Source organism: Rhinolophus sinicus, chromosome 7 (genome assembly GCF_057876585.1).
Source record: "Rhinolophus sinicus isolate RSI-liver-muscle chromosome 7, RSI-T2T, whole genome shotgun sequence".
Taxonomy (NCBI): Eukaryota; Metazoa; Chordata; class Mammalia; order Chiroptera; family Rhinolophidae; genus Rhinolophus; species Rhinolophus sinicus.
In genome coordinates, this window is record NC_142507.1 from 32,844,359 (window position 1) to 32,858,095 (window position 13,737).

Below are 13,737 nucleotides of genomic sequence, written 5' to 3' on the forward strand. Positions count from 1 at the left end.
AGGGCAACACTACAGGAGAGAGAAAGGCAGATGCTACAAGGTCTTTTGAGGCCTTCCTTAACTCCTTTTCCTAGCCTCAGAACTGCCTAGCTTCTCTTCTGGTGTATTCTATTTGTCAGCAGGTGGCAAGGCCAAACCACATTCCTGGGGGCAGAGACATGGACTTCACCTCTGGATGACAGGAGTGGCAGTGTCCTATTGCAAAAAAATTTATGGCCATTAAATGATTTATAACAGTGGTTACTGTGCTAGGTGCGTTTAACTCATCTCATTTAAGCCACAAAAACATCTTATACAGTAGGCCTTTTTATCCCCATTTCATAGACCTTGAAGGTCAGAGAGGTCATGTTCTTCTTTCCCAATGCCACTTCGTAAATACTGGGGCTAGGATTTGATTCTAGTCTCTTGCTACCTGAATGGAATTTGTCTTAAGAACTCAACAGGAGGGAGAGATTTACTCAGTTGTTATTTAGCCCCTATGGCCCATTTAGTACTGTCTCTTGTTTTCTGTGGGGAGCAGGCAAACGAGAGAAATGAAGGCAGGCCAGCAAAGGCCTTCCTCAGCCACTTTCCTGTATTGTAGGGCCTTTCTCAGCGGTAATCAGATTGACTATTTGGAGACAAGAAGGACCTCTTTGTCTCTGTAGGTTCTGACTTCCTAGGTTGCTTGGCAGGTGTCCCACTGATTCCTTTAAAAAAAAGAACAAAACATATTTTTCAATCTTTCTCTGTCCAGCTTTTCCTTGATTTCACAGTGTTGGCAGAAAGCCAAGAGATGTCCCAAGCCAAAAGGCTCCTTCTGTGATCCCTCCAGCAAGGGAAGAGCAGGGCTATGGAAACTAATTCATCAGAAGTTGGGCAGAACCTCATTTCTCCTCCTGATTCCCCCCAGGCGATGTGGCACCACCCAGTCTCCGCAGCTTCTGCGTCAGGGCCCCTCACGCACAGAGACCCCTTCTGAGGTTCAGAGAGGGTGTTGCATTGAAATGTTGATTTTCTTAAAGATGGGCCCTCAAATTGTCTAAGCTTCCAACCCCTTATTTTTACTGTGTCAAGTTCTGTATTTGTGTGACCTTCCAATGACTCTTGTCTCCTGGCTCGAGACATTCTGGTTTATTCAAAATCCAGTGGCTGTCATTGGAACTCATAGGTTTCAAAAACAAAGACTTCTTTATAACAGTTTTAAGTAGGGCGAGATGCTAGGAAGCAACATTTATCAAGTAAATAAAATATGCCATCTGTACTCTGAGCCTGAATTCCGTACAGAGTGAACTCCTGAATTTCCTAAGGGGAGAATTTTTCAGTGGTCGGGAGATGGGAAGCAGCAGAGCAGTAGGGAAAGTTGGGGAAGGAGGCCTTTTCCACTGTCGGTTCCTTGTAGCCACACTTCTTGTCAGGCATTATAAAAACAAATCTCAAGTCAGATAGTCAGTGTAAAATGAAATAAAACATTTTAAATAAGACAGAAAAAGTTGACATGACATAGATTAACTATATTAAATTAAATTAAATTTTAAGATAATAGCTAGAACATGTAAAAATTAAATAAATGTAGACTAGGAAAATAAAAATAAAAATCTTGTTAAAATTCTAATTAAAAATACCTATGATAGAAGGGATTACTGATCAAGTGTGACTATTTGGAGACAAGAAGGACTCCCTGATAACCAGGGGAGAAACTACTTCTTGAAAGAGCAGGAATTCTCAGGGAAGTTTCAGGAGATGGGCTAACCCCCACCCTTGCTATGTCAGAATCTTCTGGTGGGGATTCTTGGCTATGTGAAAACGTCAAGAAAACTGTTTTCCCCCAAAAAACAAACTATAGAAAGGAACACTACAGAATCTTCTTCACTGACAGGAATAAGCAGAATATATACTGAGAAAGTACTGTGTTTGGGGGGAAAGTATTGTGTCAGATAGGAATATGAGAGATCTTGGGAAATCTTGGATTAAAGAGCTCTGCAGCAATATGAATTAACTTTCAAAATAGTTCTCTGAGTTGTGACAGTAAGAAGGGCCACCATACAGCCCCGGAGGGTAGATACTTCCTGCTGGGGGTGGGTGACTGGTACAGAGCCAGGTTGGGGAACAGTTTAGCCTCCTTCATGCCCTGCCATCCTGTGATTGTAACTATTATGTTGAATTTTGGGAAAAACAAAGACCAATTAGAACTGTATGAACATTCAACTTTAAGTATTTTATTCTTTTTTTTTTAATTCTTTTTTTTTAAGTTATAGTTGACATTCAGTATTATTTTATATTAGTTTCAGGTGTACAGCATAGTGGTTAAACATTTAAGTAATTTATGCAGTGATCGCCCGATTAGTACGCACCTGGCACTATATATAGTTGTTGCAACATTATTGACTGTATTCTCTATGCTGTACTTTACATCCTTGTGACTGTTTTGTAACTGCCAGTTTGTATTTCTTAATCCCTTCACCTTTTTCACCCTGCCCCAAGTGTTTTATTCTTTATCACTAAAACAATCTATAATCCAAAAATATTGTTTCTGGGAAGTGTCAGTTGCCAGGGTCTGTAACTGGCAGAATCCAACAGTTTCTCTTTAGCTTGAATTCTGTTATGTGCTCCTGGAGAGAAAAGGTTGACGGAATGGGGAAAATATGAAGGATACCCTTATTCGAAGTTTAGTGTCTCTTAACTGCCAGGGAGGAACCATCGAGGTACCTTTTCTATAGTCACGAGCAATTCCTTGTTAAATCTTAAATATATCATCTATTTAAGAAAGGGAATGTAACTTAATCATATTAATACAGGGTTCCTTAGCCTTTCCTGGTTTCGTCTTCATTTTCTTCCCATTGTCCCACTTAAAGAGCAATACAGTGAGTCGTGGAGGATTTATAGAAGTTAGGCTGACTTTTATGCAGCTGGCTTCCTATAGACTTTCACACTAAGGCTAATGTTTCTTGAACTTGATACTCAGAAAAGAAAAAGAGATGGTGTTTTCTGCATATAAGTCTCCTAACTTTAAAAAACTATAGCTCTCAATGCAGAATTTAAAAAAAACAGCAGTAAAAAACAAAAACTGTAACTGCAGTTAGCTGAGAGCTTTGAATGCATTTCATTAGAGGCTTAACAGTTTTCATATGAATGAAATGTCAAACGTAGGGAGTGCAATTGTAAATCTTTATTAAGGTGTTTCAATGTCTCTGGTTAATTATTGACATGCAAGAGCATTTAGACAGATAATTGCAATGTACCACCCATATGGAAATGCAGACAAAACTCAGAATGGGTGTGTGTGTTGGGGGGCAGATATGCCTCTTTTTTGATAGGGGTTTTGTTTGTTTGGTTTGGTAAATATCTTCTACAGTCATATGTTTATCTACAAATGATTCACAGTTTGCAAGTAGAGACTTGTTAAACGTGTTTTGGCTGCTGACGTAGATAAATCAATCAATAAGTACTTCTGTACTTGGTAAGAGTATGAAAATACAGAGCAGATTACAATTACATATACTCATGAAAACTTTGACATGCATACCATGTGTTGTAAGAGTTTGGGATAGTCAAATCAAGTATGTTGCTATGGGCTGGATGTTTGAGTCTGCCCCCCTCCCAATTCATATATTGAAATCCTGACCCCCAAAACGTGGTGGCATTAGTTAGTGGGGCCTTTGGGAGGTGATTAGATCTTGAGGGTGGAGCTCTCACTAATGGGGTTAGTGCTTTTGTAAAAGAGATTCTACAGCGCTCCCCAGCCACATGGAAGAAGGCCCTCACCCACCTATTCTGGTACCCTGACCTCAGACTTCCAGGCTCCAGAACTGTGGGCAATAGATTTCTGATGATGTTAAGCCACCCAATCTGTGATATTTTGTTACAGCAGTGCAAACAGACTAAGACACGTAGTCAATACTAGTTCATTTATAATATTGATGCTCTTTGCCTTGGGGCATTTGGAGGTAAGAATTTTCTTGAAGTCAGTATGTTGTCATGCTGTTAACATAGGAATGTCCAAACCTATAAAGAACTTTTATAAGATTTTATTTGAACCAAACTGATGACAGTTGCCAGGAAGCAAGCTCTCAAACTCTCTGGTGAATGACAGTTTGGCAGTTTCTTTTATGCATTTGAAATTAAGGAGGGAAAGTAAGGAAGATTACTTGGAGGTGGGAGAAAGCCAGGTGGGGATTGGATTATAGGACAGTTAACAAGATTATGTGCCCCCTGAAGGGTGGTTAAGTGTGTTAACCTGGATGCACGGAAATAATGGCCAGGGCGTGCTTAAGGCAAAGATAAACGTTTTACTAAAAAAGTTACATCCCTGGGGCTTGACTCCCCACCATGACCTGCCAGTTAGGAATCTATGGTCAGATTATCCTGGCAGGTTATTTTCCACAGAACCCCCTTTTCATCCACAATGCTGTCATACTAGGGCTGTCAATTTAGAAACTTCTTTATTCCAATATTCGGATTATACTGGGAAAATGAGGGACCCGTAACTGATGAGATACTAGTTGAATGGAAAGCACATGTAAGAATATGAATATCTATTACTGTCACTATTTTGTTTAATAGATGTTTAATGAGCATATACTGTGTGCAGGCACTGTGTTACGTATGGGACACATGGAGAAAGGGAAATCTCCTTATCCTCGTGGGGCTCACGTTCCACTGGGGGAAGGAGTTAATCCATTTATTTATTTAGTTTTAATTTAAAAATGCTTTTGGTTTTTATTTTAAAACTAAATGTACTGGGGTAACATTGGTTAATAACATTATATAAATTTCAGGTGTACAACCTTATAGAACTATATCTGTATACTCCATTGTGTGCTCAGCATCCAAAGGCTAAAGGAGACATCCAGTTAAATTTCAGCTGTGAAGGAGGGGACACAATACTATGAGCACCGAGAAGGGAGGAATTGACCAGCTGATGGAGCTCAGAGCGTAGGCTTCCCTGAGGAAGTGAGAATTGACCTAGAGCTGAAGAAGCATGAGACGTGGAGGGACAGGGGAACAGTGGGGGAACAGGCTATGCAAAGGCCTTGTAGACGGAAGGAACATGGCATCTTTAAGGAACAGAAAGAAGGCATTAGCTGGAGTGCCGCAAGCAAAGTCCAAGTTTAGGGGTCAGGCCATGAGTTTGGTCTGAGATGCCTTTGAAATGCTGGGTAGTACTGACAAGTGGGCAGTTGGCTGTACGTGTCAGGAGCTCAGAGGGGAGGTCTGGGATGGCGATTTAAACTTGAGATGGTTCTGCATATAAGTGGTAACTGAAGCCACAGGTATGGGTGAAATCACACAGGGAACAAGTAAGAGAAGAGGGTCTGGGACCAAGCCTTAGGGAATTCTGTTATTTAGTGGCGGGCAGAGGAAGTAGTATGGTGTCATGGAGACACAAGGAAGAAAGTGCTCCAAGGAGAAGATGGTCAGTTGTACCCCATGTTGCGAGAGGTGAGGTACCATGAAGACCACACATAGAGGTCATTGCTGACTTTAGCAGGAGCTATTTCAGGGGAGTAATGAGGGTAGGGATAAGAATGCAGTGGGCTGAAGAAAGAGAGGTGAGGAATGATGACGGCACGGATAAACCATAGGAACTTTTTCCTTAAAGAGGGTGGGCAGGAGAGGGAGAGAGAGACAGAGGGAGAGAGGGCAAAGAGAGCAAACTAGACTCTTGAAGAAGACGTGGTGGCTCTCTTGATTTTTGTTTTACTGGGAACTTAAGCCTGTTTAAAAGCAAATAGAAAATCTAGGTCAGGAGACAATAAGGGATAATGGGGAGCAAAAGATTCCTAAAGGAGCCAAAACTGGTGGGTGTGAGGTTGTCTGAGTGGGACAGCAGATGCTTGAAAGTGCAGGTCATCTGTGGTTGACAGTGTGATATTGAGAATTTTCATGTGTTGGCTTCTACTTTTTTGTGAAGTGGGGTTTTGTGGAGAATGGGGGTGGATGGTTGGAGGTTCAAAAAGTTAAGGACAATTTGGAAAATTAATCGTAGAGCGTGAGAGGACTGGTTGGACTCTGCAAGGATGTAGAAGTACAGGGCAGTGTTGAGGGCTGTGTGATCCCTCTGTAATTTCACACTCGCCAAACTCCGTCTTCTGGTCCATGACTTTTTCCAACAGTGCTCTGATTGTTCAGGGCTCGTTGCTGACTAAATAGTTGGGCATATCCGGGGTTGGTGTTTTAAGCTCTTGGCAGTGGAAAAGGGAATGTAGGGTGTTAGTACTAAGAGTGTTGTTGAAATGATGGCTTCCAGGATTTAAGCTTATTAAAGAGGGAAGCAAAAAAAGAGGAAAGGGCTAATGAATTGGGGAAAAGCTGAGAGGTCAGTGGACTTGAGAATGATGTAATACTGAGCACACTTGAAGGAAAGGTCAACAAAGGGAATACTTCAAATGTTATTTTGGAGGCAGGAAAATGATGAGTGAGTAAAGGTCCATGGGTGGTTGAGGTGACATGGAAGAGGAGCCGTTCCAGATCAAGATAAAAGGACTGAGTTGTTCAGGAAACCTGGGCCTTCTACATAGGTAGGAAATCACTCAGGATGATGGCAAGGCTTGAGGACATCAGTGAATGAGGGTCAAAGTCTTTGGGTGGGAAGATGTGTTTGAGAAGTTGGAATATGATACCAGTGAGGAGAGGAAGAGGGTGGTATAACTGAATAGCAAGGCAAAAACATTACTGGGGGTGAGGGAATGGAGGTGTAAGGCCTGAAGGAGACCCTGAGGAGCAAAGAGGATATAGGACCACCTCCTGACTCTCAAGTGTGAGGGACTAGGGAGCCACTGCCTGAGAGGGTTGCAGAAGAGGGGTGTCTTTAGAGCACACAGGGGAGACACCAAGGATGGCGTACTGTTTACTGGGTATGGAACTGCAATTCCAGGGCACCTGGAAGGGTTTGGAGGTGGAGGGGTTGATGGACTGGGTCCAGAGGCTGGGAAGGAACTTGGGATGATGACAGGGATGGTAGAGGATAGATTTCTGCAATGGGGGCTGCCGACATTTGAATGTTGACTAATGTAAACAGAGATTAGTTAGGGGCTTAGGGCCTAATGGCCAGAGAATGATTTCGTTCCACTTGGCTAGAGTGATGACAGACCCAGAAATCACATGTCCTGTGTGCTGCTGGAGATGGATGATGGTGGAAGCAGAAACTTACTGAGTGCACATCTTATGACAGTTGCTGTTCTAAGGGCCCAACATATTATATAGGTTATTCCCTGTGACCACCATGTCATGTTTGTACTGTTGTTATCTCCATTCAGCAGTTGAGAAAACTGGGGTTCAGTTAAGGTAACTTATTAGTCCCATGTCACACAGCCAGCAAGTGGTGGAACTGAGATTCAAACTCAAGACTGTGACTAAGCCTGTGTACTTCCCACCATGTTATAGGTACTTAATATTTTCTTACATGTGAAATTTTGATTTTTTTAAGCATAAAGGACAGACTGCTGAGAAGCTAAATGTAGTATTTAACACAAAATTGCCTCTTGAGATACCAAAATTAAGGTCAGTCCTAGAATCTCAGAGTCTTACTCTGAATGTTAGATCAGCACCCACCCCCTGTGTGCACCAACCCTTCTAGGGTTCCTTTTACCACTTCTGTGGTAGATGCTGGATACTTGTAAATTATTAGGAGGGTCTTCCTTAAATTAAGCTGAACTCTTTCCTCCCTGTAATTTTTGCCCATTTGTGGCATTTTGGGGAATGCAGAATTAAGTTCCCTCTTTCACTTTTCCATAACAGGTCTTTAGATATTAGAAGAATGCTTTCGAGTCCTCTCTAAGTAATCTTGTTCCCAAGCTAACATTACAATATGATATGGTTTCTAAAAATCACCATCTTAGTTACAGTAGTCTAAAGGTACTTTGGTATATGATTAATTTAGAGGAAAGTGGGACTGATATGTGCCTTGATCCAAAGGTACACTTCCACACACTAAGGTTTCCCGTGTGTGTGTGTGTGTGTGTGTTTGTGTGTGTGTGTGTGTGTGTGTGTGTGATGTGGCTATTTTGCTAAGTCCTTTACTTGGAGGTTGACTTTTAAAAATTTGTTCCTATTATATCTTTCTGATTGGGACACATTATTTCAGCTAATGAAGATAATTTTAAATCTGATTCTGTTAACCTATTACACTGCCTATCTTTCCCAGCTCTGTTTTATACGTAGATTGAGTAAAAATATAAATATTTATAAAAATATTACTGAAGCAGACCAAAAACAGAGGACCTTAGGGGACAGCAGGAAATATTTCTGAAGTCTACTTTAGATCATTGATCTACATGCCGCTTTCAGTTTCCCAACGAGCTCTGGATTTACCTAATTTTGTTATCCAGTCACATTTCTTTGTATTACCCGTAGGGCTATCATGAGAAACGTTCAGAACTTTCTTGTATTCAAGTCGTCCTTCATTTGGGATTCTTCAGCCCACCGGGATTTGGCTGTGGGAGTGAGGGATGGGAAGGAGTCCAGGGTGACTGAGCTGTTCTAGACTGGAAGATGGGGAAGTGTTGTGGATGATAGTGTCATTCTCTGTGATATGGAGCCCTGGGGAAAGGGCTGGCTTGGGTCATGTAGAGCCTGGCGGGCCTCTGGGATGCCCATATGGAGCCATCCAGAGGGTAGCTGACTGTCCGGACTGTGCTGGGGGAGGTGGGGTCCAATTGCATCTGACTGAAGCTGTGTTGAAGGTGTGTGGCACATGCCCAGGCAGAGCCCATAGTGTTCAGAGAAGAGGTTCTGGGTCAGGGTGGCAGGGGGTAGTCAGCATTGCCACGCTGAGAGCATTCATGCCCGATAGCCTCCATATTTTGATGCAATGGGAAGAAATCTCTATTGTAAGGGAGAGGGCACTGGAGCTTTGAGAGTTGTGAGTGTTTGCAGTCAATGTGGGGAGCAGGAAAAGGATCTTACTAGGGATGGGAAAGGAGTGCTAAGCATGAGTACCACATTCTTGCCAGCTTTTCACTTTCTTGCTGCCCTTAACGACAACCAACCACACAAGACTTTCCCCTGTTTTAAAGGTCTTTTACTTTTAGCGTAGCTCTCATCTGAAACTAGAGAACGTGAAGGGGTACAGTTGTGTGTGTGTATGGAACTGACATTAGTGATTCTAACATGCTCCCTAAGGAATCCCTGTCCTGACAAGGGAGTAACAAGCAAAGGGAAATTAGAGTCATAGTTGTGTTCCCAGGTTGGTAGTTCTAGACTCAGCTGGTGGAACGAGTCCTTCGGGCTCCAGCTCAAAAAGATGTCCTCTTGGTTCACCTTGAACACCTTCAGTATCTCCTCATTGTTTGTGTGTCCTCTCTGCTAGGTATTTACTCCCTGGAAAGCCGGGAGTGCCCCTTGGCACCCTGAACTTACCACTTTATATATAGTGGTGATCTGTTTCTTTGCTTCGCTACTGGTTCATAAGCACGTCCTTCATTTTATTTATTTATTTATTTATTATTTTTTCTTTTTATTTATTTTTTTATTAGTTTCAGGTGTACAAAACAATGTAATCGTTAGACATTTATGTCCCTCACAAAGTGATAACCCTCCTCCCCCAACCTACTACTCCTCTGACATCGTATATAGCTGTTATAGTTCCAACTGACTATTCCTTATCCTGTGTGTGTGTGTGTGAGTGTGTGTGTGTGTGTGTGTGTGTGTCTGTGTCTGTGTGTGTCTGTGTGTATATAAAATTATAGTTGACATTCATTATTATTCAGCATCAGCTTTAGGTGTACATTGCAGTGGTCAGGCACGTCCCTCATTTTATATTCTGAGTCTCTGCATAGCACTTGGCTCATGGTGTACATGTGACCAATGTTGGATGAACTGTTGGTTGAAGGAAGACAGAATTAGCCTGGCTGTGCTATTTCTGGTGGCCCTGCCTCTGGGAGAATCCTCCTGCTGGAGGAGGGGGTCTCATAAGCTGATGGCGGAGAGGTGTACTTCAGACCTTTTTATGTCCTTCTTTACTAAGAAACCAGCTTGAATTCAAGTCTATGGAAACAGTCTTGGGGGATGTACAAACGGTGTGTTCAAGAGGTCTCTGGAAGAGTTTCTTTGGTGTCCACAATTCTTTTGAATCAAGAAGGGCTAATTCTTTTGAAGGTTCATGTCTAGACACTTGCCTTGTAAATTGCCACAGAAATATTTTCCTCTTAAGTTCGGCTCAGCCTTTCTGGGACAGTGTCCCAGCCTCTGCTAACTACAAGCCACACGTGGAGGTATATGAACTAGAGCTAATACTTTTCTACTTTTACTGTGTTTTCCTGGACTTAATAATTACCAAACTCTTAAAGGCCCTTAATCTATGTGAGTCATGATCATTGTTTGGTTTTACCTCTTTTACCATCTTGCAAGATTCAGTGAATGAACAGGGACAATTGCTACCTACCAGAAGTCTGGGTTTTCTGAGGAAATTGGTAAAATATCCCTAGAATAGCACTTGATCTGGCATGACTGATGAAGCAAGCAGCTGCTTAATAGGAAGCAGAGCTGGGAGTAGAATGATTTAATTAACTTCTGCCTGTTGAGCCTTTAATGGAAGCCACAACTTGACTTTATGGAGCTCTTTAGTTTTAAATGGAACATTTTTTTTGCAAAAGAAAACTCTCAACATATACCTGATGGACTCCAGTTAACTGACAGTAAGTCTGTTGAAAACATCAGATATCCAGTATAAGACAGACTTAATAAAAACTAGCTCTTTTAAAGAAATGATAATTTTTTTAATGGTGTGCTTTTTTAAATGTATTGGTTAAATTAACAATTTATAAAATCGTTAATGTTGCATGATTCCTATTGAGTTTTATGACAGAACTTTTAGCAACCATTCATAAAATAAATGCTTTATTATATATGTTGAATTTTAACAAAAGTAAATGAACAGCTCATGCCCGGCCACCCTCCAGGACCCACAGGAAACATGCCAACCCTTCCAGGGCAAACTGTCATCATATTTAAGATTATTCATGTTATTCATCTAACCATACAGAGGGTGCCAAAAAAATGTATACACATTTTAAGAAAGGAAAACTGTAATAAAATTGTAATATTCAATATATACTGATGACAAAAGATGAATACAAGTCACGTTTGACTTCTGCAATTACAAGAGGTGCTCAAAGTGGTTACCATCAGCGTCTAGACACTTCTGATTACAGCAAACTACTGCTTGAGCAACGCTGACCAAAGTGTCCACTTGTATACATTTTTTGGCACCCCCTGTATATAAGGTTAGACTCTCTACTACATGGCCTCCAGATCCCTATTTGCTTGCTTGCTTGCTTTATTTTTCTGTCTGTCTGTCTGTCTATCTAGCTATCTAACCTATCTATTATTTGACCCCTATTTGCTTTAATCCTAGAAAAACATCACTTTTCCATCTCACTTAGAAAATCATAATGATGTTTAATTTATGTACAAAACTTACTTTTATGTATTATTTGGTTAATATTAAACTAAAAGACCACAGATTAAAAATTTTAATGCCCAATAAACACATGTTAAAATAAGAAAAAAGTAAACGAGCAGTAAAGTTAATGGAATCTCACAGAGAAGAATTGTAATATCAATATTTTTTGCTGAGCACACACACCAGAAAAAAAGAATGAGGAACGAATTCATTACAGACACATAAATTCTTTCAGAAGGGCCCCTGTGGGGGACTGATTCTTAATATGATATCCTGGTTGGAAGGGAATGAAGTGAGGGTATCGCTTGTACAGCCAGTGACTTCGCTGTTTTTCTAGTGAATTGGCTTCAGTAGGTGACCTTATTTTTCACATTGGGAAGCTGGAAATATCTATTGATTCATTTCCTTTTCATTTGAGGATTAGCTCTATCAAAGAAGAAGCCATAGAAATGCTTTGTTTGCTGGATATGAGCAAATGCTTTAGTGTCCTTTTTTGGCCTAAATGTTCCTAAGATTTTTAGGAGCAAAATAAAGTTCAGCTCAACAAGACAGAAAACATACTGTGAATGTACGTATATGCATATTACTATTTGCTGACTCTATCCTTCAAACCTGAAGCTCTTTTATAAAAATCTTTTATTTTTGAGATAAAAATCCGTGGAGGAATTTTGGTCCAAGGATATGTGTGATTACAGAATATTGTTTTAAAATTAAATACTGATTTAAATAGTAACAGAACAGTAGTGCGGTTATTTTCCAAGATGGTATTATTCTTCTTCTTAAGATTTAAATTTTAATGTTTGTTCCACTGTACAATTAGTTTTTATTATGTAATTATTTTGTTTTTGCTATTGCAGATAATGTTTGTTCTATTATTGCTTAATTGTTTCTCAGAAATTATCTAACCAACTCTCATTTTATAAATGAAGAAGTTGAGTTATAGAGAAATCAAGTAATTTGGCCTTAGTTTAATTACAAATATTACTAAAAGAATACCTGCAGTTACAGCGCTGGAAATTCCCTCATAATGTTAAACTCTAAGACTCAGATCATTTTGAATAGCGTGATGTTAAATTTGTCTCCTGAAATTTATAACATTGAGATCTTTAAGATAATAGATTTTTCCCCCTCTTTTATTTTAAATACAAATATAAGATATATGACAAATCATTGCTACAGGCTCAAAATTCTTATAGTTTCTTTGTATTCTTACATTTGTGCTAAATTAAAATAAATTAGTAAAAATACAACCACACTCTTTTAATATAAAAAAATTAATTTAAGCTTATCATGAGCAATTTAAAGCAATTTATAGCCCTTATTTCTCTTAACAGGTTGAAGAAATATGGACACCAATACCAAACTGGTCATCAGCACTGTTTTTACCAGCTTTTTCGCCTTTCAGCTTCTTTTCCACTTTATAAGTTACTGGTTTTCAGCAAAAGTTTCTCCAGGTTTTAACAGTCTCAGCTTCGAAAAGAAGATTGAATGGAACTCAAGGTAAAGCTTATGAAAATGTAATTGATTTTTTAAAAAGCTGGTTTTATGAAATTAAATGATTTAAAATACTTCCCAAAAGTTTTTCATTTAGGACCTTACAAAAATCTGAGATCAATTTTTTTATTTGACCTTAGCAATGAAAGAAAAGACAAGTATATAAATCTCACACAAGAAAAATTTAAAAGCTTTTATATTGAAAGGTGGTAGGAAAAAGTTATTCCACTTTCTGGGGAAATGTCGGAAGGTTAAGTAGATTTTAGCTGCTGTGGAAGAGTGCTGTTTTGCATTCTTCTCTGCAATATTTATGACAACAAACACATGGTCTTTGGAAATGATAACAGATGTAAACATTAGTTGGGGCTCTGAGTAGCCTATATATAGCATTGGCTGGCTTAGCCCAACCGGAGCAGTTGAATGCCACATACCAGAGAACATGGTGTACGATTAGCACATCTGTGTCTCTCTTTTAATGAACTTTTCATTACAATTCAGAGCCTTCCAGAATCTATTTTTTTTATTATACAATCCTAAAGTAAAAATTGCTTCTTAGATTTTTTTTTTAAAATAGAAAATGAATAAGACGTGTAACGATATAGAAGACTGGGATACTTTTAATTAGTTGGTTTGCACATTTTTGTGTGTTTGCAACTCCTTAATCTCTCACAGGATTTCAAACACAAAATGACTCTGATGACTGCCTCACTGACTTTAGAGCCTTTCAGGTGCCCAGACATCGCTGTGCATTTTCAAACCTCAGAGTGGAACAGCTATGGGAATATTTTTTGTCGTCATTATTTAAAGTTAATGTTAACTATACAATGAATTCAGCAGGTCTCTAAAATTACTATAGTCAG

General features: G+C 39.7%; 1 protein-coding gene across 7 annotated transcripts in view; it reads left to right on the top strand.

Moving 5' to 3' along the window:
* TLCD4 (TLC domain containing 4) overlaps positions 1-13,737 on the top strand; it is a 65,934-nt gene that overhangs the window by 7,868 nt on the left and 44,329 nt on the right. For 4 of the 7 annotated variants that reach the window (XM_019716838.3, XM_019716844.3, XM_074318952.2 and 1 more), the window contains exon 2: positions 12,718-12,883. In XM_019716838.3, coding sequence (XP_019572397.1) covers positions 12,729-12,883 — 155 coding nt within the window. In that variant the 5' untranslated portion in view covers positions 12,718-12,728. Of the gene's footprint in view, positions 1-9,845; positions 10,617-11,815; positions 11,952-12,717; positions 12,884-13,737 lie in introns of those variants that run through there. The other 3 variants (XM_019716840.3, XM_019716841.3, XM_088799455.1) reach the window with 3 other exon arrangements.